Source organism: Jaculus jaculus, chromosome 4, assembly GCF_020740685.1.
Source record: "Jaculus jaculus isolate mJacJac1 chromosome 4, mJacJac1.mat.Y.cur, whole genome shotgun sequence".
In the NCBI taxonomy this organism is placed as follows: Eukaryota; Metazoa; Chordata; class Mammalia; order Rodentia; family Dipodidae; genus Jaculus; species Jaculus jaculus.
This window is the reverse complement of record NC_059105.1, coordinates 80,495,933-80,519,757: the sequence shown is the minus strand read 5'-3', so window position 1 is coordinate 80,519,757 and position 23,825 is coordinate 80,495,933. Positions and strand designations below refer to the sequence as shown.

The following is a 23,825-nucleotide window of genomic DNA, read 5'->3' as shown; positions in this document are numbered from 1 at the left end:
ACTCAAATCCTTTGCCTTTTTTTTTTTTTTTTTTTTGAGACAGTTTCACTATAGCCCAGGCTGATCTTGGATTTAGGGCAATCCTCCTGCCTCCCAAGTACTGGGTTACAAGCACATACCACCATGCTTAGCTTCTTTGCCTATTTTTAATAGTCATTGTCTTACTTTCATTTTAAGAATAGTTTGAATAGGGAAATGTACTCAATTTTACTAATAATACTATTTGTTGAGCATCAGTCATATTAGCCACATACTCACCTATTACTGACAAATTATGTGCATCTTGGTATTACTATGTGAAAGATTGCAAGCTCAACTGATTCATTTGCCACTAAGCTATATGTGATAACAGACAGCATGATTTAACTTTCTACGTAAACATCTGTCCAAAATAATTTTTTTATTCCACTGCAGTAAACATAACTTATTTTGTAGTGCTTATACACTTAATATTTATGAATAGTCCATATTCAGAAAGAAAGTACACTTTCTATTGGACTCATGTTCTGTCTGCTTGGATCTTGGGCTGAGGTATGGACACACATATATTACTGCACATTCTCCTCCCATGGGCACTGTTTGTGTTTTATGGAAGGTGGACAGGGGACTGCCTACTTAGTACTAGTTATAATCCTTGAGAATCAAGGTCTCCAGTACTATAAAGTATCGTCTGTCCTTATTTTTCTTGAGTCTGGACTCTATCTTCCTACGTAAGTATGTGACTCTCCCTTCTTCTAGCTGCAGTTGTCTTGTTTATATTGCAGTTACACTCTATTTGCTCATTTCAGAATCTTTTCTATTAGTCACAAATTCTTTCACTATAGTAACTAGCTTTACAAAATTTCTTTGCATGCTTAATGTTTACATTTTTCGATGTACTATACTAATATCTTTTTTTTTTTTTTTTTCGAGGTAGGGTCTCACTCTGGTCCAGGCTGACCTGGAATTAACTATGTAGTCTCAGGGTGGCCTTGAACTCATGGTGATCCTCCTACCTCTGCCTCCCGAGTACTGGGATTAAAGACGTGCGCCACCACACCCGGCTTAATATCTTCTTTTAAAGAAGGGGGATTAATAATATCCTAAGACAGTGTCCATTTTGTTCTGTTTAATATTTAACTGGTTATCTTTCTTCCTCCTACCCCATATCGAAACAAGGCTTGACTCAATAACCTGTTGTTAGAACTACCAATCATCACATAGCATTTCTTGTCAAATATACCTGAATTTCCTCTTTAAGCAAATACCAAATCTTTCACTGTGATGATATATACATATCACCATAGGCACCTCAGTTATCCAAAGTTTAACATACAGTTTTCTGTAATTGATAAAAGGGAGAGCCAGAGAAATGGCTTAACAGTTAAGGCGCTTGTCAGCAAAGCCCAAGTACCCAGGTTCGATTCTCCAGTACCCACATAAGCCAGATGCACAAAGTGGTGCATGCATATGGAGTTCATTTGCCATGGCTAGAGGCCCTGGTGTGCCCATTCTCTCTTTCTCTCTCCCTCTTTCCCTCCCTCCCTCCCACACTAGAAATGGGTGTAGAGAATTGATAATTTTAATGTAAGGTTTCAAGCCGTTCAGTCCTCATGGCCTCCCCATACACCTGACCTTCCTATAAATAAAGCAGCACTGAAAAAGTGGCTCAGTGATCAGATCTGGGTAAGTTTTTATATCACAAATTATATGCATGAGTTTATCCTTACAGAAAAGTCAGTGCCACTGAATTAATATTTATGTGGATATTCAGATAAATCTGAAAGGGAGGGAAGGAATACCTAACCAATGCCAAGTTGCTAACATTCAGCTTTCTTATAAACTTAGTCAAAATACCTGATTCTCCTTTTAACATAGCAAAATGACTCTTAAGATTTAGCTGGAGGGAAAAAATGACTGAGTTTTATGAAAATTTATAACTAAAATGTAAGCAATTAAAACAACATATATTTAAATAATTTTTAAACTAGTGATTTAAAAACAGGATTAAAAATTTATTCACTAGGCCAGGCATGGTGCCATACCCCTTTAATCCCAGTACTCGGGAAGCAGAGGTAGGAAGACCACCAAGAGTTCATGGCCACCCTGAGACTACATAGTGAATTCCAAGACAACCTGAGCTAGAGACCCTACCCAAAAAACAAACAATAATTATGCACTACAAACGTGTGTGCAAGCACACTTATATATACTGTATGACTGAAGATTTTCTAGAATTACACAAAATTGGCAAAAAAAAAAAAAAATGAACAATGACTAACAACCAGGTAGGAATTACCTTACAGCACATCCACACTGGAAGTACTGTCCTACAACCAAATCGTCACAGGGCACACCAAATACAACTTTTATTTGTTGTAGCTACAGTTGAGAATAAAATAGTTCTGAATATGCTAACAAAAACAGAATGCACTGAGGCTGGAGAGATGCCTTAGTAGTTAAGACACTTGCCGGTGAAGCCTAAGGACGTAGGCTCAATTCCCCAGAACCCACATAAGCCAGATGCACGTGTCTGTAGTTTGTTTACCACAGCTAGAAGATTTGGTATGCCCATATTCATTCCCCACTCACATAAATAAGTATTTTTAAAAAACAGAATGCTCTAATAAAATACTGGGAAAGTAATGGCAATTTTTAAAATGAATAACACTGTTTGTTATCCATTATAAACGTATAGGAAAATTTCTAGCAAGATACTGTGGTAGTTTGAATGTATGTCTGTCATAGACTAAGGTGTTTTTTTTTTTTTTTTTTTTTTTTAATTTTTATTAACATTTTCCATGATTATAAAATATATACCATGGTAATTCCCTCCCTCCCCACCCCCACACTTTCCCGTTTGAAATTCCATTCTCAATCATATTACCTCCCCATTACAGTCATTGTAATTACATATATACAATATCAACCTATTAAGTATCCTCCTCCCTTCCTTTCTCCACCCTTTATGTCTCCTTTTCAACTTACTGGCCTCTGCTACTAAGTATTTTCATTCTCACACAGAAGCCCAGTCATCTGTAGCTAGGATCCCCATATGAGGGAGAACATGTGGCGCTTGGCTTTCTGGGCCTGGGTTACCTGACTTAGTATAATACTTTCCAGGTCCATCCATTTTTCTGCAAATTTCATAACTTCATTTTTCTTTACCGCTGAGTAGAACTCCATTGTATAAATGTACCACATCTTCATTATCCACTCATCTGTTGAGGGACATCTAGGCTGGTTCCATTTCCCAGCTATTATAAATTGAGCAGCAATAAACATGGTTGAGCATGTACTTCTAAGGAAATGAGATGAATCCTTTGGATATATGCCTAGGAGTGCTATAGCTGGGTCATATGGTAGATCAATCTCTAGCTGCTTTAGGAACCTCCACACTGTTTTCCACAATGGCTGGACCAGATTGCATTCCCACCAGCAGTGCAGAAGGGTTCCTTTTTTTCCACATCCCCGCCAACATTTATGATCATTTGTTTTCATGATGGTGGCCAATCTGACAGGAGTGAGATGGAATCTCAATGTAGTTTTAATCTGCATTTCCCTGATGACTAGTGACGTAGAACATTTTTTTAGGTGCTTATATGCCATTCGTATTTCTTCCTTTGAGAACTCTCTATTTAGCTCCTTAGCCCATTTTTTGATTGGCCTGTTTGATTCCTTATTAGATATCTTTTTGAGTTCTTTGTATATCCTAGATATTAATCCTTTATCAGATATATAGCTGGCGAAGATTTTTTCCCATTCTGTAGGTTGCCTCTTTGCTTTTTTCACTGTGTCCTTTGCGGTGCAAAATCTTTGTAATTTCATTAGGTCCCAGTGGTTAATCTGTGGTTTTATTGCCTGAGCAATTGGGGTTGTATTTAGAAAGTCTTTGCCAAGACCAATATGTTGGAGGGTTTCCCCAACTTTTTCCTCTAGCAGTTTCAAAGTTTCCGGTCTGATGTTAAGGTCTTTAATCCATTTGGACTTAATTCTTGTGCATGGCGAGAGAGAAGAATCTATTTTCATCCTTCTGCAGATATTTATCCAGTTTTCAAAACACCATTTGCTGAAGAGGCTGTCTCTTCTCCAATGAGTATTTTTGGCATTTTTATCGAATATCAGGTGGCTATAGCTACTTGGGCTTACATCTGGGTCCTCTATTCTGTTCCACTGATCTACATGTCTGTTTTTGTGCCAGTACCATGCTGTTTTTGTTACTATGGCTCTGTAGTATAGGTTAAAATCAGGTATGGTGATACCACCAGCCTCTTTTTTGGACTAAGGTGTTTTATTAAAGCTTGTAACTTGGGTCTCCAGCAGCCTGGATAGAGGTGGTATTAACTGGGGGCAGATCTGGGGACCAGCCCTAAGGTGTGTTTGGGGGTAGATCTGAATTCCAGCCCAAAAGTATGTGGAGAGGTCTGAGCTTTGGCAGGGTCCCTGCTACTTTCTGGGTTTTGGTGTATGTGCTGGTGCTGTGCTTGCTGTAGTTTCTCTCTTTGCTTGGATCTGTGAAAGGGAGCCAGCTTCTTCCACCATTATGGAGCATCCCCTGAATCTATAATCTTGAAATAAATCCATTCCTCTCCTAAACTGCCTGGCTTGGATGTTCATTCTAGCAACATGGAAGCTGTCTACTACCAAAATTTGGTACCAGAGAGTTGGGGTGTAGCTGGGATGAATCTGACCATGTGGATCTTGGTCTGTTGGAACTTGTGTGCTAGAGGAGGAATATGTATGCCTTTGGAACTTTGTGATGGCAAAAGCCTCACAGTGTAGAAAGCCAAAATTATGGGCTATTTTGGTGAGCGTTTGAAACTGCTAAATGAAGACAGCATTGTATTTGGAGGCTTTGTTTATGAAACCTTTCAACAGGAAAAGAAAGACAGCAGAGAACTTTGTTGGAACTAGGCTACTGGCATAAAGGCTGGCTACACTCTGCTGCTCATGCCCAGAGTTTAATCAAAGTTGAATTTTAAAAAACAGACCAATATGCTTCATGGAAGCTATAGAACTGAAAGATTTAACAGTTAAAGTTGGAAAAATTTAAGGAAATGTAAGGCTACTGACAGAGAATGGTTGTGAAACCTGCTACTGTTAAGGAGAGTACCACCATTAAGGATGGCTCAACTGCTTTACACTGAAACAATGGAAAGGATGCCTGAGGTGATTCCATCCATGAAAGACTGAATGGTAGAAATGCAAACTCTTTTGAAAGGAGATGGCATGAAGAAAGGCAAAAACCTTCTCTTCAAGGTTGTTGCAGTCCGGTTCGCATTGCTGGTAGAAATCACCCAACCAAGAGTAGCTTCTGGGAAAAAGAGGTTTATTTTGGCTCACAGGCTCGAGGGGAAGCTTCACGATGGCAGGGGAAAACGATGGCATGAGCAGAGGGTGGACATCACCCCCTGGCCAACATAAGATGGACCACAGCAACAGAAGGGTGTGCCAAACACTGGCATGGGGAAACTGGCTATAAAACCCTTAAGCCCGCCCCCAACAATACACTCCCTCCAGGAGGCATTAATTCCCAAATATCCATCAGCTGGGGAGCTAGCATTCACATCACCTAAGTTTATGGGGGACACCTGAATCAAACCACCACAAAGGTCAAGATTTATCCCACCTACCCCGAATTAAAAATGGCTGTGTCTGTCACTGCAAACCTGGTATTGATTTTGGAAAAGTGGAAAATGTGTGGAAGTGGGTCACGAAGCATACACGTTCTAGGAGCCACTGCTGAGATGCAGCATATGAGGCAGGTCATGATGTCCCTGGTCAAAAGGACCAGTGAGGCCAATGTAAGATGGATTTGGGGTTTTAATGGAGACCTGAACAAGTTTTGGATATACCAGGACTGTGCAAGGGTTACTATGGAGCACAGTTGGCTCAGGATGGAAGTTTTCCTTGGCTACTCAGCCTAGCTAGTGGGATGAAAATTGGAAATCCAAAAACTGTTGTCACTGGTTATGGATGTTGGACTTGAACTACAAAAGGTGGATGTTTACCTGGTGGTTATTAATTTTGCAATGGTCTTGTCCAGAGAAATGTTTACTCTGTGGCATTATATGTTGGAAGTATGTAACTTTTTTTTTTTTTTAATATAGGACTCACAGTTGAGACAGTCTTGAATTTCAGATGAGACTTGAGACTGTGGAACAGTCTTAAAGTTGGTAAAGACTATTGAGACCTTTGAAGATGGACTGAATACAATTTATAATGTGGGATGGACATAAGTCTGTTTGGGCCCAGGGCCAGAATGTGGTAGTCTGAATGTATATCCCCCAAAGACTCAGTGACTTTATTAAGGATTGTAACTTGGGTCTCCAGCCAGCTGGCTGGAGGTGGTGTAACTGGGGGTGGATCTTGGGGTCCAGCCCTAAGGTGTGTTTGCAGGCAGATCTGAATTCCAGCCCAAAGGTCAGAGAGGTCTGAACTCTGGCACAGTCCTGCTTGCTGCTGGCTTGTGTGTGCTGCTTTTTGGAGGATGTGCTAGTACTGGTGTTTTGTTTGCTGTAGTTTCTCTCTACTTAGATTTATGGATGGGAGCCATCTTCTTCCCCCATAGATGGAGCTTCCCCCTGCAACATGAAATTGACTACAAGAGATACACTAAAACTATTAGTTGCTACACCAAGTAAGTACAGGAAAGCCTCTTGTTTTAAAAATGTTCCTCTATTATTTGACTTATTTTTGCTGAATACACACTGTTTAAAACAATGAAATATCATGTAAAACACTGAAATACAGATGGAAAAATATGGAAATTGTTCTGGGGTAATTAATAGATGTAAGCCTCCTAAATACTAATAGCCATAACCATAATAAAAACACTCATTAACTCCACTACCTCAAGATGAAAAACAGGTTTATAAAAATTGTTTTCAAGGCTAGGGAGATGACTACGTCAGTAAAGTGCTTGCCATGCAAGTGTGAGGACCCAGGTTGGATCCCCAGCACCTAAGTACTTAGGAAGTAGAAGCAAGCTGGCTAGCTAGACAAACCAAATCGAGGAGCTCTAGGTTCACATGAGAAAGTCTGTCTCAAATAAAGTGGACAGCAATCAAGGAAGAGACCTGACTTCAAACTACACAGACCAGTGCATGCAAATACACATAAATGAACATTGTTTTCCATGAGAACAGCTATAAGGCACACAGGAAGGTTAAAAATGAACTGACAACAAATACCAAAATAAAAAAAACTCCAAAATGTTTATTTACTACTTAATTCCATTCATGTAACTCTTCATTCATGAAACAATTATCTAATGTAGGACAGACTCTTAGCAGTTGGGTGATAGGAAAAGAATGAGTATATGAGGCTAGTTATTAAAAGGATATCAAAGATGCCTTATGGTGTTAGTACTGTTCTGTGTCTTGATATAGTGGTAGGTGGATAAAATGCCAAAAAGGATAAAGAATAGAACTTAACACACACAAGTCCAGTGAGTAAAATGGGAAATAGAAATAAGATCTATGAATGTGTCATTCTGAAAACAATTTTACTAGCAAAGAATGTTATTGACAAAATTTGTAAATTTTTTCTTAGAACTGCTTCAGTAGATGTAGAATTTTAAATAGCTGCACTTGGAAAGTTAAAAATATATACTCAATACTGAGCAAGGTTACATATAGAGCAATTAAACTACCAGTCAAGATATAAAGCAATCAACCGCCAGAGAAAACTTTTTGTTTATAACACTATACATAGGAACAAACCCAACAAAAATGTGTTGATCAAAACACATACAAAATGTTCATGACAGTATGTTCATAATATCCAACAATTCCCATGAGAACTACAATGAATAGGGCTAGCACAAAGCTTAATGGTATAGTATATGCTTAGCATGTGGGAGACACTAGATTCCAGCTTCACCAAAAAAATTTTTTAATATATATAAATATATATATTCATACAATAGACTGCTATACAGAATTGAGAAATTCCTACTTTGTGTAATTCCTATCACCCAGAACAAAACTGCCTGCCTGGAATTCATAAGAAAGCTACAGAACACAAGAAAGGCATAAGGATCAACAGACAACCTGGAAATGCAGAGTCAGTTATTTAAACAAAGATGCCAAAATGATTTCTCAATACATGGTGCTAAAACAACTGGATATTCACTCCAGAAGCAGAAAACAAAGGTTTTTATCTTGTATCATACACAAAATTTAATCTGAAGTAAACCGTCGTCCTAAATATAAAAGTGAAAATTATAAATAACTGAAGTAAAACAGAGTAAGTCTTGAAAACCTCAGGTAGGTAGACTTCTTAGAATCAAAATAGAAAAGCGATGAACTGGACAGCTTCAAAATTACAAACATCTTTCAAAGATACCACTAAGAAAATGAGGAAGCATGCCACAGAGAACAGATACACTAGCTTACAAAAGATATATCTAGAATAAACTCTGAAAAGTCAACAGAAAATAGAGAAAAGACTTGAAGGTATGCATCACAAGAAAGATGTGTAATGAACAGGCATATGAAAAGATACATCATTAGTTGGGGGTGGTGAATGAAAAGCACACTATCACCACACACCCATTATTCAGAATGGCCAAAATTAAAATAACACATTACCATATGTTAGCAAACAAATGGAAAGATTGGAATTCTCAGCTGGGAACTTCAAATGGTACATTCACCTTGAGAAACTGTCAGTCTTAAGCATTCACTTATTAAACAACCCAGAAATTCCACTCATGAATATTTCACAAAGAAAAATGAGTCATGTCCAGACAAATATTTGTACACGAATGTTACATCAACTACAGACATAATAGCCACAGAGTGGAAAAGACCTAAAAGCCATTACCAGGTTAATGGATAAATGTATTGTGGTATATCTAAAGCAATGGATCACTAGTTAGCAATAAAAAGAAATTAATTATGGATACAAGCAACAAGATAAGTCAATCAAGAACATTCTGCTGTGCATGCCTGTACAATGACAATTAGAAACTGATATGTAATTTCCCAACTCCATAATCTTCAAGGTCTTATTTCTGAATAGTTTAAGTTCATGGCAGACAAAATAAATATGAGATCTAAACCATCTAACTTAAAATCTACATTTGGTTAATAAATATACATTTTACAAGTTCAGGTAATATTTTAAAACTTAATCCTTTGGGGGCTGAGGAGATGGCCCAGCAGTTAAAGGCACTTGATTGTAGAACTTGGTGGCCCAGGTTCAATTCCTCAGAACCCACATAAAGCCAGATCCACAACATGGTGCATGCATTTGGAGTAGTGTTTGCAGTAGCAAGAGGCCCTGGTGCACCCATTCTCCCATGCATACCTTCTCTCACAAGTAAATAACTTAATCCTGTTGTCAGTATCAAACCTACTCAGTCCAATTTTATTATGAAATATATGTTTAATTGCTCACTTCAAGTCTACTTTCTAAAAGAATAAAAAAAAAAAACACTACATATGAGAAGCAAAGTAGGACTTTTAAAATTCCCCCACTTCAATACCTAACATGTCCTGAGCTTGGGAGCCACCATGCACATACCTGATGCAATGACAGGATTTTTCATAAGTTCTCTGGTTATTGGACATATAAATTCATCAGGAATTCCAGAAGAAAGAGAATTCATCTTGGTTCTGAGTTCTTCAATCTTCCTCAGCAGTTTACTACGTACCCCAAGAGATTCTAAAAAGAACATTTATGGTTCAGTTAGGCAATATATGAAAATCTACACAATGAAGTTTATTAGGAAGTAAAACATGAAGCTTTCAAAATTTGAGAATGTAAGGACAGTTGATGTAAAACCTTATAAAGGAATTTGTATCAGCTTAAAAGGAGGACAGATTTCCTTTGGCTTAGCATCACAGGTTCCAGTCCATGATCACTTGGCCCTGCTACCTTTAAGCCTGTAACAAGACAGAACCACCTGGCAGAGCATGTAGCCAAGAAAGGTGTACACCTATTGGTGGCCAGGAAGCAAGAGAGAGGGTCTGCGCTCCCAATGGGCTAACTTGCTCCCACTAAGTACAAATTCTTCAAGTTTCCACTGTCTCCCAGGAGTGATACATGTGGGTCTTTGGAAGCACTTGTCCAAACCCTATCCAACCAGAAACTAGTAAGACAGCCTGTGTGCTTTTACCAAAAGGTGAACTATTTGAACAAAATCTTATTTCTAGCTAGAGATCTATGATTAATGATTAATGACATCTGCATATAAGACACTGACATGACATAGTAGCTTCTTGGCATTTTTGTGCAATTATGAACTCCAAGATTTTGTAGTAGTCTGCAATATTCCAAAGGCCCAGTTATAAACTGAAGCCAATGTTCAGATGGAAGTGATGTAGCTAGCTAGCAGTCACTGTTTTTCTAATATCATTATCAAACTTGACTTTCTTGCTCTTGACTCTTCATACTTCATGCTTATAAATGAGATATTAACAATAACAAACCTAGAAAACTAATACTTGGTTAAAGTGCCAGAGTCAGATTATCAAGTATGCAGAAATTCCCTTTATTATGTTTTTTAAAAAAAAGTCTTTGACACTGCCAAGTTCCTTGCAATAACTTTCTAAGGGTCAGACATAATGTAAATAGCACTTTGGTCTCTAACACCCCAGTGTACTTCATACAGCACAACTTCTGCCACATGCTAAATATTAAGCAAATTCAGATTTCATATGGACATTCAGAATGGTTTTAATTTATACCACAAACATAGGCAAAAGCATACAAAACAGTTGTGCATACGAAATGAAACTTCATTAGTATATACATCATTAGTATGCCTCTTGCATTTTCTTTGTTTTTAACTGACTGGCATGTTTATTGGTCAATCTCCATAATTTAGTTATTATTTAAAACAAATGTAAAAACACTGATAAAAGGTCAGAACAGTCAGTATTGTAAAACTTTTTCCATAAAAAAGGTAGTATCAAGGTTATAAAAGTAACAATAAACAAGGGAAGCTGGGTGTGGTGGTGCACGCCTTTAATCCCAGCACTCAGGGGAGAGGTAGGAGGACTGCTGTGAGTTCGAGGCCACCCTGAGACTACATAGTGAATTCCAGGTCAGCCTGGGCCAGAGTGAGACCCTACCTCAAAAAAAAAGAAACAATTATTAAAGCTACATATTTAGAATTATAGAAAGCATCACATCTGACAAAGTATGCCTTGTTATTGCTTTGGGGGAAAAGTAGGGGCAAGTACTTTTATCTTACTTACATATGTTTATTAAAGAATTTTCCATTGGAAAAAAGTCCCATTCAGTTACATGATACATGAATTCACTCAAAGAAGATCAGTAGAAAGTAAGCCACCCCTTTCCCAAATATGCACCAAATTATTGCAAAGATCATACCTTAAACATCTAAGGCACACCAGGCTACCAAAACAGCACAACCCACCTCCAGGTACATGCACACACAAGCTCTACTTTATTAAGCCAAGAGGAAACAATGTACCACAACAATGGATCTTTCACTTGTTCATGTTAGTCTTTAAGTTCTTTTCAGTCATGGTAAAACCACGGTTTTTCAAGGTAGGGTCTCACTCTAGCCCAGGCTGACCTGGAATTCACTATGGAGTCTCAGTTGCCCTTGAATTCATGGTGATCTTCCTACCTCTGCCCCCCAAGTGCTGGGATTAAAGGCATGCACCACCACGCCTGGCTCTTTTTACCTTATTTTCAATCCCAATTTTAATTCTCTCTTAGCTCAGTTTACTGTTTGTCTTAAAACTCAGACTGTAAGAAAAATTCATGTAGCTCAAGCAGCACTTGTAGTGGATTAGTGTGTTAAGCCTTCAGGATGAAGATTTTGAAAAGAACAATCAAAACAAGATGCGTTAACATACTTGAGAATGGCCAGCTGTGGCCGTGCATGACTTTAATCCCAGGCTTCAATAGGCTGAGAGAGAAGGATCATAAATTTGTAGACAGCATGGGCTATACAGTGAGATACTGATATAAATGTACAAAAATATACTTTGGAATGATGGAAAAAATCAAATGTCCAAGTCCTTGTTTTCTAATTTTGCCTATAATTTGTTGAGTTTGCCAAGTTTCCAAAAGTTAAACACAAGCTAAAGCAGAATCACTATTTACTGGAGAATATTTTTGTCTCTGTTCATAATGATTTCTCCTCTGACTATTTGCCACCACTGAACTTACTTAAATATTTCAATTTTGGCTTGTCCCTGGTAATTCTGAAACCTATTTCACTGGACTATAACACAAAACAATTACTGCTACTAAACATGAGACCATAATTACTGAATTCTGTAAGAATGTCTTATTCTTTATTTATCAAGCAGTAAAAATAGAACTCTTAGGGCAAGGAAGATAGCTGTCAATAAAGGGCTTGCCTTGGAAGTATGAGGACCTAAGTCTAACCTAGCACTGGGGAGGCAGAGACAAATGGATCACTGGGGTTCACTGGTCAGCCAGTATAACCTACATGGTGAGGTCTAAGCTAGTAAGAGACTGTCTCAGAAAAGGTGGGCAGCACCTGAGGAACGACACCCAAGGTTGTCCTCTGTCCGCCACATACACACACGGAATCTTCTTCCTGTGGTTTTCATGATGCTTCTCTTAAGTTTCCAGCCCATGTTAAATCTGAAGTTATTTCTCACTGAAGAAGAGAGAGTATACTATAAAGGAAATATACTCTTAGAAATAGAAAACTAGGGCCTAAGAGATGGCACAGGGGATAAAGCACTGGACACACAAGCCTGAGAATGTGCATTCAGATCCCCAGTATCCATGTAAATGTTGGAGGTCTGTGGTGGCCACCTGCCAACCTACTGCTTGGAAGGAAGAGACAGGGAATCTCCAGGGCAAGCTGGCTAGCTAGATAAGCTGAATCAGTGAGCTCTGGGTTCAAGCAAGAGACCTCTGCCTCAGTAAACAAAGTGGAAAGCACATGTACACTACATACATATTCAAAAGAATGTAACTTTCACATTATAGCCTGAGCCATAAGTATAGTTAAGTCCACCAAGTATTTTCAAAAACTCATTCCTTTTCTTAAGAAGTCATATTGAATATCTCAGGAGAATGTAACAGTGTTTGTATATTACTTTGCACTTCACTCCTCATTCAAAACAAATGCCAACATGGACTTTCTGGTTAAATAGATCTATCACATACTGGTAAGAGTTTCTGGCTAATATGTTTACTAAGGCAGGATACTAAAAACTCGAAACTTATCTAGTATCCAGAATACATCAAAAACCCTCACAATCCAACTTAAAAAAGACACAATTTAAAAATAAGCAAAGAAAATATGTCAATGACCAATAAGACTTGAAAAATATTCAGTCATTAAACAACTGCAAGTCAAAATCACAATTAAGTGCCATTACGTACTATATATTAGACTATAATACTTGGCTATAATCAAGACAATAGGTAATAATAAATGTTGACAAAAATATGAAGAAATAAACCCTCACTTAGTGCTAATGGGAACATAAACTGATGCAGCTTCTTTGGAAAAGATACTGTCAGCCCCTCCAAATGTTAAACAGTTACTCAACTCCTAATTAGCACCCAAGGAGAATGGACACATAAAATCACACAAAAGCCTGTATGCTAATGTTCATAGTACATAAATGATAACAGACAGACAAAAGTGGGCATATCCAAAATGCTCATCACCTGGTGAATGGGTACACAAAATATGGTACACCTATACACAATGTATGAGTCTGTTCATAAGATATGTCCAGAATAGGCAAATTAATTGAGAAAAAGGTTAGTCACTGCCCAAGCCTAGGAAGAGGACAGAATGAGGAAAATTGCTAACAAATATGAGGATCCTTGGGAAGAGGAAGGGATAAAAGTATTCTGAAATTAACTAGTGGTGATGACTGCACATTTCTATGACTATGAAAGTCACTAAACATATACCAAAACATGACTAAACACTAAAATGATACAGTATTGTTGAACTCAAAAAGGACTGAAGGAAAGGAAAATACTCCTCTTAGGGATTGTAACATCTAATATTATTAAATGATAACCATTTCCAAATTAATCTACACATTCAATATCATTGCTATCAAAGTCATGTGGCTTTTCAGAAAATCACAAGTTGATACTAAAATTCATATAGAAATGTCTGGGTCCAAGAATAGCCAAAACAATCTTAGAAATCCACTTGCCAATTTCCAAACTTACTACAACACTAGAATAACCAAACAATGTGATACCAGCATAAGACTAGATACAGATCAATGAAACAAACTAAATAATCTAGAAATTAACCCTCACATCTATGAATGACTGATTTTCAACAAGAGTACCAAGACATTCAAAGTGAAGTCCTTTTAATAAAATGGTGCTGAAGCAACTAGATATGCACACCTGTAAGAATTAAGAGGTTCCCTACCTCCCAACATATCAAAAGTTAAGCCACTTCATTAAGTCACAAACATAAACACAAAAGCTAAAGCTGTTAAAGTCGATGTAAAACTCTTTAAGACAAAGCATTAACTATTTCTTAGCTCTGACAAGTACTACAAAAACAATTGTGGGGAGAAGATCATCAGCAAACTTAAAACTTACGTGCTCCAAAAAATATTAAGAAAGTAGAAAAGAAAAAGAAGAATGTAGAAAGATAACTTGCAGAATGGAGAAAATATTTTCCCGTCATATGAGTTTACTATTCAGAATTTATAAATGTTTAGAACAATAAAATGAGCATAGGGGCTAAAGAGGTGGCTCAAGAATAAAATATGTTTCCTGTGCACACACAAAGGCCTAAGACTACCTGAGTTCAAATTTCCAGAACCCACATTAATAGCTAAGTGTGGCCATGCATGCCTGTAGTCCCAGTGCTGGGGATAAAACAGGCAGGTGAGCAATGGAGGAGGACACCTGATGGTCTCTGGTCACTATATACACAGTGGAAAGGCACCATCCATAAACCAAGAAATGGTCCCTTACCAGACACCAAATTTGTCAGTACCTTGATCTTGATCTTGATCTTGTATTATACAGTACCATTGTTTACAATACCTAGTTTATAAGATTTTTGTCAACACAAATTAAGACACCGTTTTAGTCATCAGGAAAATGTAAATCAAAACCTCCAAGAAAAACCACTTCACAACTGCTAGAATGGTGGTTAGTTAAAAAGCAACCAAGGGCAGCTGGGTGTGGTGGCGCATGCCTTTAATCCCAGCACTCAGGAGGCAGAGGTAGGAGGATCATCATGAGTTTAAGGCTACCCTGAGACTACATAGTGAATTCCAGGTCAGCCTGGACTAGAGTGAAACCCTACCTCAAAAAACCAAAACAAATAAATAAATGAGCAAACAAGGGCTGGAGAGATGGTTTAGTGGTTAAGGAGCTTGCCTGTGAAGCCTAAGAGCCAGGTTCAATTTCCCAGGCCCCACATATAGATGCATAGATGCATAAAGTGGTACATGAGTCTGGACTTCATTGGCAGTGGCTGGAGGCCCTGGCAAGCAAGCCCATTTTCTATCTTCCCCATCTCTTAATAAATAAATATTTAAAAATAAAAAGCAAACAATGTGGGGATATAGCTCAATGGTACACTACTTGCCTAACATGTGATGCCCTGTGTTCAATTATCAGTACCAAAAAGGAACAAAAAAGGGGGGAGCTGGGGAGATAGCTCAAACAGTAAAATGAGGCCCTGAGTTCAACCCCAGTATTCATGTAAAAATGGTAGGCCTGGTGGTGTGTTCTTATAATCCCAAAGGTGGTACAGTGAAGACAGTTGGAGCCCTGGGGCTTACTGTCTGGCTAGGGCTAGCCTAATTGGTGAGCTCCAACACAATGAAAGACTCTGTCTCAAAGGAGGTGGATGGCATTCTTGAGGATGGCACCTCAGGTTGTCCTTTGGGTCACACACACACACACATGCACCCACAGAGATACACATATAGACCAAGATATTAAAATTTTTAAAATTTAAAATAGAGAAGCCCAAGCCTCCAGGCAATGCTGGTGTGACTGTCAAACAGCATAGCTGCTTTGGAAAGCAGCCTGGCAGTCCCTCCATTGGTAAGTGCAGTTGCTTTATAACCCACCAAGTCTCTTTTGAACATACACCCAAGGAAACAAACCAGACTCTCACACAAAGCTTGTATAAGACTGTTCATAGGAGTAGTATACATTAGAGATAAACATGGAAATAACCCAAATGCCACCAACTGATAACTAGATAAGCAAAAAGGTACTCCTTCTCTACAATGGAATATTCACCACAAAAAGAAATGAAATGGGGCTGGAGATATGGCTTAGCGGTTAAGCGCTTGCCTGTGAAGCCTAAGAACCCCGGTTCGAGGCTCAGTTCCCCAGGACCCATGTTAGCCAGATGCACAAGGGGATGCAGGCGTCTGGAGTATGTTTGCAGTGGCTGGAAGCCTGCGCCCGTTCTCTCTCTTTCTCTCTCTCACTCTTTTTCTCTCTGTTGCTCTCAAATAAATAAACAAAAAAAATTTAAAAAAAAGAAATGAGGGCTGGAGGCATGGCTTAGCGGTTAAGTGCTTGCCTGTGAAGCCTAAGGACCCTGGTTCGAGGCTCGGTTCCCCAGGTCCCACGTTAGCCAGATGCACAAGGGGGCGCACACGTCTGGAATTCGTTTGCAGTGGCTGGAAGCCCTGGCGCACCTGTTCTCTGTCTGTCTATCTGCCTCTTTCTCTGCTGCTGTTTAATAAATAAATAAAAATAAACAAAAAAAAAAAAAAAAGAAATGAAATGCCAACATACGCTTCAAGCTGGGGGAAAAAAAAAACCACTGAAAAGCTTCCAAGTAAAAGAGGCTAGACATAAAAAGGCCATACACTGATGACTGAGTGACTTATATGAGGTGTCGAGAACAGGAAAATCAAGAGACTGAAAGTAAATTACTGGTTCCACAGTCAGGAAAGAAGGGAATAAAGTGTAGAATTTCTTTCTGAGATGAAAATGTTCTTAAATTAAATAGTGCTAATGCTTGTACAACTCTGTGAAGACACAAAAGATGACTGTATTATATGCTTTAAAAAAACTGAATTTGGGGCTGGAGAAATAGCTTAGCAGTTAAGGTGCTTGCCTGCAAAGCCAAAGGGCCCAGGTTCAATTCTCCAGGACCCACATAAGCCAGATGCATAAGGTGGCACATGCATCTGGAGTTCCTTTGAGAGGATGGAAGACCTGGTATACCCATTCTCACACCCCACCCACCTTCCCTCACTTAAATAAAAATAAAATTTATTTTAAAAGAGTGAATTTTGGGCTGGGGAGATGGCTTAGTGGTTAAGCGCTTGCCTGTGAAGCCTAACAACCCTGGTTCAAGGCTCAATTCCCCAGGACCCACATTACCCAGATGCACATGGGGGCACATGCGTCTGGAGTTCGTTTGCAGTGGCGGGAAGCCCTGGCACACCCATTCTCTCTCTCTCTCCCTCCTTCTCTCTGTCACTCTCAAATAAATAAAAATAATATAAACAAACAAAAAAAAAAGACTGAATTTCAAGGTGTTTGAGTTATAATTTTGAAGATATTTGTTTCTCAAATTACACTTATAGGCTAGTTTTTGTTACCTAAGGAGCTGCTATATAATGTTTTCTTTTTGCTAAAAATCAGAGTACTCCTTCTCTACAAAGACTAAGCCCAAATAATTACCGTGCAAGAACATTAAGAGGAAACCATGAATACAACTAAAACCAGTATCAGAGTAAATTGTTTTTTTTAAGATTGCCCATGTTTTGCTATTCTTACCAATTTTCAAATCATCAGCAAGACTTTCCTTTGTAAGATTTAACAGTTCTTTTCCATCGATGTTATTTATCTTGAAAATACCAACCAGGTCATTCAAACCCTGGGCGCAAAGCCACACTGAGACATCCTCCTCTGACCAGTCTTCAGTGAATTGCTTTAGCTGATCTTCCATGCTTCTTGCTTTAACACACACAAAGACAAGGGAAGGAACAACACAATGTTTCTTTTATAATCATTTCCATTTTAAATTACAAAGTAAATGCAATTTCGTTAAGACTGCACTTAGTTTAAAAAATATTACTTTGTGTAAAGTATTAAGGCTAGACATTTAACACTACACTAAATATGATCCTTTTGGAACTCTTTTCATTGCATTCAAAACATTTTTTTCGGGGACTTCTGGTTAAGATGGCAGCATGAAAACCACACCAAAGCAGCCTAGGGGATTAAAAGACAAAAAAAAAACCAAACAAACAAACAAAAAAAACAGCAAAATACAGACTTCTACTAAAAAGTGAGGTGTATAAAAAATTACCAATGGCAGCAGAGAAATAGGAGAGATCCAGAGCCCCTAGAGCCCACATGGTCAGGCAGAAGCAGCTCCAGCAGCGGCAGCACCAGGTCCACTGGGCCACAGCTGCAAGGTTCAGCTTGAGCCATAGGAAAAGCCGGGAGAGGGGATCTTCCCTCACACTGGAGCTCCTCACAAACTCAAGAAAAGTACAGGGAGGAACGAAGTGACCAATGGAGGAGCAGATCATGAGGTAGAGGATCATGTGGGCCAGTGGGAGAACTAGAGCCACCATCCACAGCCTCTCCTCCCCCACCACCAGCACAAGTGCCAGCAAGCACCAGAAACCAGGGGAAGAGAGTTCAAAGCACCCAGCACTGGCAGCCAGAGCTGCGATCCAGCAACCCAGCCAGCCTACTTGAACCCACAGAGCAACAAAGAGGGACCCAAGCAGGAGCATAACATAACTGAGACCAAAATCATCTCAAAAGGTAAATGGGATTACACCAGATCAGTACACTCCTAATAAGCCTGGTATAAAGGCTTGACTTGGAAGTGCTAACTGCACCTTCCATGTCAGGGTAAATTATATGTTAAATCTGATGGATGGTCAGATTTGCTATTCTTAAATAAGCTGTAATTTGGGCTTGTTATTTGTTGCTTCCTGATTTCTAGTGGCTTTATTTCCTTTTCTGTTGTTCGTTAGGGCAGGGTCTCACTTGGTCACAAACTGACTTAGAACTCCCAACATACCAGAAATCTTAACCTCCTAGCTGACAGGATTAAGGGTGTGGGTGGGGCCACACACATCCTAAGGGACTGTGACTATGTTAGAGTATCTGGTTGTCATAATACCTCCTCTTGCATAAATACTCTGTGCTGTTTTTCATTGAATGTGTACATCGTTTAAATTTTAGAATCTGCCTGTATTTTGTTCCACTCAGTCTACTTGAATATTCTCACAGCAGGCAAACCCAACATCAAGGGTCACTTTTGTAGATACTCTGAGAGTCTTAAGAGCCACACCTTAAATTCCTACCCTGAAGATATATAACATCAGATTGATTGATACATCTAATAATGCTGCAGCTAACTAGAAAATCCAAGCATTAATCCAAGATGCAAAAATATGTACATTGCAACACAAGAAATACAAAAACTCAAGCAATATAAATCCACCAAAAAGTATTAATGCATCAGAAATGACCTCCAGTGAGAATGAGTTAGAGGAAATGCCTGAGAAAGATTTCAAAAGAATTATTATAAATATGCTCAAAGAAGTCAAAGGGGAAATCAAAGGAATGAAAGAGGAAATCAAAGGCATCAAAGAAGACACAGGAAACCAATTTAATGAAATAAAGAGGTTAATACAAAACATAAACAAGGAAATAGAAATAATAAAGAAAAACCAGTCAGAATTACTAGCAATGAAGAACATAGTTTCAATGAAATTAAAAACTCTGGAGAAAATCTCATCAGTAGACTGGATGAAGGAAAAGACCGAACATCTAAACTAGAAGACAAGATGGCAGATTTAATATAGTCCAACAAAGAGAAAGACAAACTTACAGAAAAGTATGAGTGGGAATTTCAAGACATTTGGGCCACTATGAAAAGATCAAACATAATTCAGGGTATAGTAAAAGGAAAAGAATTGCACTCCAAAGGCATACTAGGTGTCTTCAACAAAATCATAGAAGAAAATTTACCCCAAATTGGGAAAGATATGACAATACAGATAAGGAATCCTTAAGAACACCAAACAAACAAAACCTGGAAAGAACCTCTACTTGATGTATTATAATTAAACTACCAAACATACAAACCAAAGAAAATATATTGAAACCAGTTAGAGAGAAAAATCAAGTTACCTACAAAGGCAAGCCCATCAGGATCACAGCAGATTACTCAACACAAACTTAAAAGCCAGAAGGGCTTGGAGTGATGTATTCCAAGTTCTGAAAGACAACAACTGTCAACCAAGGTTACTTTATCCTGCAAAGCTATCCATTCAAATAGAGAAATAAGGACATTCAACTACAAAAGCAAGCTAAAGGAATATTTGAAGACAAAACCAGCTCTACAAAAAATACTTGAAAGAATCCTCCATGCTGAAAAGAAAGAAAAGCACACATATAAGGAACCTAGAAAAAACAAATCATACTCAAATACTAGTTAATACAAGAGAGCAAAGGTAAAACCGGAAGAACTACCAAAAAAAATGGCAAAAATAAATACACAGCTTTCAATAATATCTCTTAATATCAACGGCCTCAATGCCCCAACCAAAAGACAGAGGTTCACAGACTGGCTTAAAAAGCAGGATCCTTCAATTTGTTGCCTCCAAGAAACTCACCTTTCTACAAAGGATGGACACTATCTTAGGATGAAAGGTTGGAAAATGGTGTTTCAAGCAAATGGCCTAGAAAACAAGCAGGAGTTGCTATCCTAATATCTGACAAGGTAGACTTCAGTCCAACACTAGTTAGCAAAGATAAAGAAGGTCACTTTATATTGATTAAAGGCACACTCCAACAGGAGGACATTACAATCCTAAACACATATGCACCTAACATGGGGCCTCCCATATTCATCAAACAAATGCTATTAAAACTAAGGTCACAGATAACACCAAACACAGTTGTAATGGGCAACTTCAACACCCCACTCTCATCAATTGACAGGTCATCCTGGCAAAAAATAAACAGAGAGACATCTGGATTAAATGAGGTCATAGAAGAAATGGACCTAACAGATATATACAGGACATTTCATCCATATGCTGCAGAATACACATTCTTTTCAGCAGCACATGGAACATTCTCTAAAATAGACCACATCTTAGGACACAAAGCAAAGCTTAACAAATACAGGAAAATTGAAATAATTCCTTGCATTCTATCTGACCACAACAGAATCAAACTATAAATCAATAGCAAGAAAAGCTATAGAGCATACACAAAATCATGGAAACTAAACAATACACTACTAAATGATGAATGAAATGAAGAAATCAAGAAGGAAATTAAAAAAGTCATACAGTCAAATGATAATGAGAACACAACATACCAAAACCATGGGACACAATGAAGGCAGTCTTAGGAAAATTTAGAGCTTTAAGTGCCTATATTAAGAAATTAGAAAGGTCTCAAGTAAATGACCTAATGCTTCACCTTAAAGCCTTGGAAAAAGAAGAACAAGGCAAACCAAAAATCAGTAGATGGGAAGAAATAATAAAGATTAGGGCTGAAACTAATGAAATAGAAACCAAAAAAACAATCCAAAGAATTAATGAAACAGAGTTGTTTCTTTGAAAGGATAACCAAGATTGATAAACCCTTAGCAAATCTGACCAAAAGAGAGAAGAGACACAAATTAATAAAATTAAAGATGAAAAAGGCAACATCACAACAGATAGCAGAGAAATTCAAAAAATCACACGGACATACTATAACAACATATACTCCACTAGTATGAAAATCTGAAAGAAATGGATGATTTCCTTGATTTATATGACCTACCTAAATTAAATCAAGATGAGATTAATCATTTAAATAGGCCTATAACAAGTATGGAGATCCAAGCAGTTATCAAAAATCTCCCAACTAAAAAAAGTCCAGGCCCAGATGGATTCACTGGTGAATTTTACCAGACTTTCAGGGAAGAACTAACACCATTGCTTCTTAAGTTTTTCCATAAAATATAAAAAGAAGGAATCCTACCAAACTCCTTCTATGAAGCCAGCATCACCCTGGTACCAAAACCAGGCAAAGATAGAACAAAATAAGAAAACTACAGACCAGTCTCCCTCATGAACTTAGATGCAAAAATTCTCAACAAAATATTGGCAAACAAAATACAAGAATATATCAGAAAGATCATCCACCCTGACCAAGTATGATTTATCCCAGAGATGCAGGGATGGTTCGACATATGCAAATCTATAAACATAATACATTATATAAATGGACTTAAGAACAAAAATCACATGATCATCTCATTAGATGCAGAAAAAGCATTTGACAAAATCCAACATCTCTTCATGATAAAAGTCCTACAGAGAATAGGAATAGAAGGAACATATCTCAACATAACAAAGCCTATTTATGACAAGCCTACAATCCACATATTTACTAAATGGGGGAAAACTGGAAGCTTTTCCACAAGTCAGGAACAAGACAAGGGTGTCCACTGTCTCCACTTTTATTTAATATAGTACTGGAAGTCTTAGCCATAGCAATAAGGCAAGAGACACACATAAAAGGGATACAAATTGGAAAGGAAGAGAACAAGTTTCTATATATAAATGACCTTAAAAACTCTACCAGCAAACTGTTAGAGCTTACAGCCATGTAGTAGGATGAAAAATAGAGAAACCAGTAGCCTTCCTATATGCTGACAACAAACACACAGAGGATGAAATCACAGAATCACTCCTATTCATAAGAGCATAAAAAAATAAATAAATAAAGTACCTTGGAATAAACCTAACTAAGGAAGTGAAGGATCTCTACAATGAAAACTTTAAAAACTCAAGCAAGTAATTGCAGAAGATACTAGGAAATGGAAAGACATCCATTGTTCTTATATCAGAAGAATCAATATTGTGAAAATAGCAATCCTCATCAAAATTCCAATGGCATTCTTCATGGAAGTAGAAAAAACAATCCAAAAATTCATTTGGAATCACAAAAAACCCTCAAATATCCAAAGCAATATTGAACAATGAAAATAAGGCTGGTAGTATCACCATGCCTGATTTTAACCTATACTACAAAGCCACAGTAACAAAAACAACATGGTACTGGCACAAAAGCAGAAAAGTAGATCAATGGAACAGAATAGAGGACCCAGATGTAAGTTCAGGTAGCTATAGCCACCTGATATTCGATAAAAATGCCAAAAATACTCATTGGAGAGAAGACAGCCTCTTTAGCAAATGGCACTGGGAAAACTGGATATGCATCTTCTCTCTCTCCATGCACAAGAATTAAGTCCAAATGGATTAAAGACCTTAACATTAAATCTGAAACTCTGAAACTGCTAGAGGAAAAAGTAGGGAGACCCTTCAACATATTAGTCTTGGCAAACACTTTCTGAATACAACCCCAATTTCTCAGGCAATACAACCACAGATTAACCACTGGGACCTCATGAAATTACAAAGATTTTGTATGGCAAAGGACACTGTGAATAAAGCAAGAAGGCAACCTACAGAATGGGAAAAACTTTTTGCCAGCTATACATCTGATAGAGGATTAATATCTAGGATATACAAAGTACTCAAAAAATTAAATAATAAGAAATCAAACAAGCCAATTAAAATGGGCTATGGAACTAGAGAGTTCTCAAAAGAAGAAATATGGATAGCATATAAGCATCTAAAAAATGTTCTACATCCATAGTCATCAGGGAAATGCAGATTAAAACTACGATGAGATTCCATCTCACTCCTGTCAGATTGGCTACCATCATGAAAACAAATGACCATAAGTGCTGGTGAGGATGTGAAAAAAGAGGAACCCTCCTACACTGTTGGTGGGAATGCAATCTGGTCCAGCCATTATGTAAATCAGTGTGGAGGTTCCTAAGACAGCTAAAGATTGATCTACCA

The 23,825-nt window shown here is 38.0% G+C and overlaps 1 protein-coding gene across 3 annotated transcripts in view; it reads right to left on the bottom strand.

Moving 5' to 3' along the window:
• Nucleotides 1–23,825, bottom strand: part of Wdsub1 (WD repeat, sterile alpha motif and U-box domain containing 1) — a 46,285-nt gene that overhangs the window by 3,015 nt on the left and 19,445 nt on the right. For all 3 annotated transcript variants that reach the window (XM_004651867.2, XM_012947369.2, XM_045148433.1), the window contains 2 exons: nucleotides 17,701–17,880; nucleotides 9,511–9,651 (listed from right to left, as the gene is read on the bottom strand). In XM_004651867.2, the coding sequence (XP_004651924.1) occupies nucleotides 9,511–9,651; nucleotides 17,701–17,880 (321 nt within the window). The remainder of the gene's footprint in view (nucleotides 1–9,510; nucleotides 9,652–17,700; nucleotides 17,881–23,825) is intronic.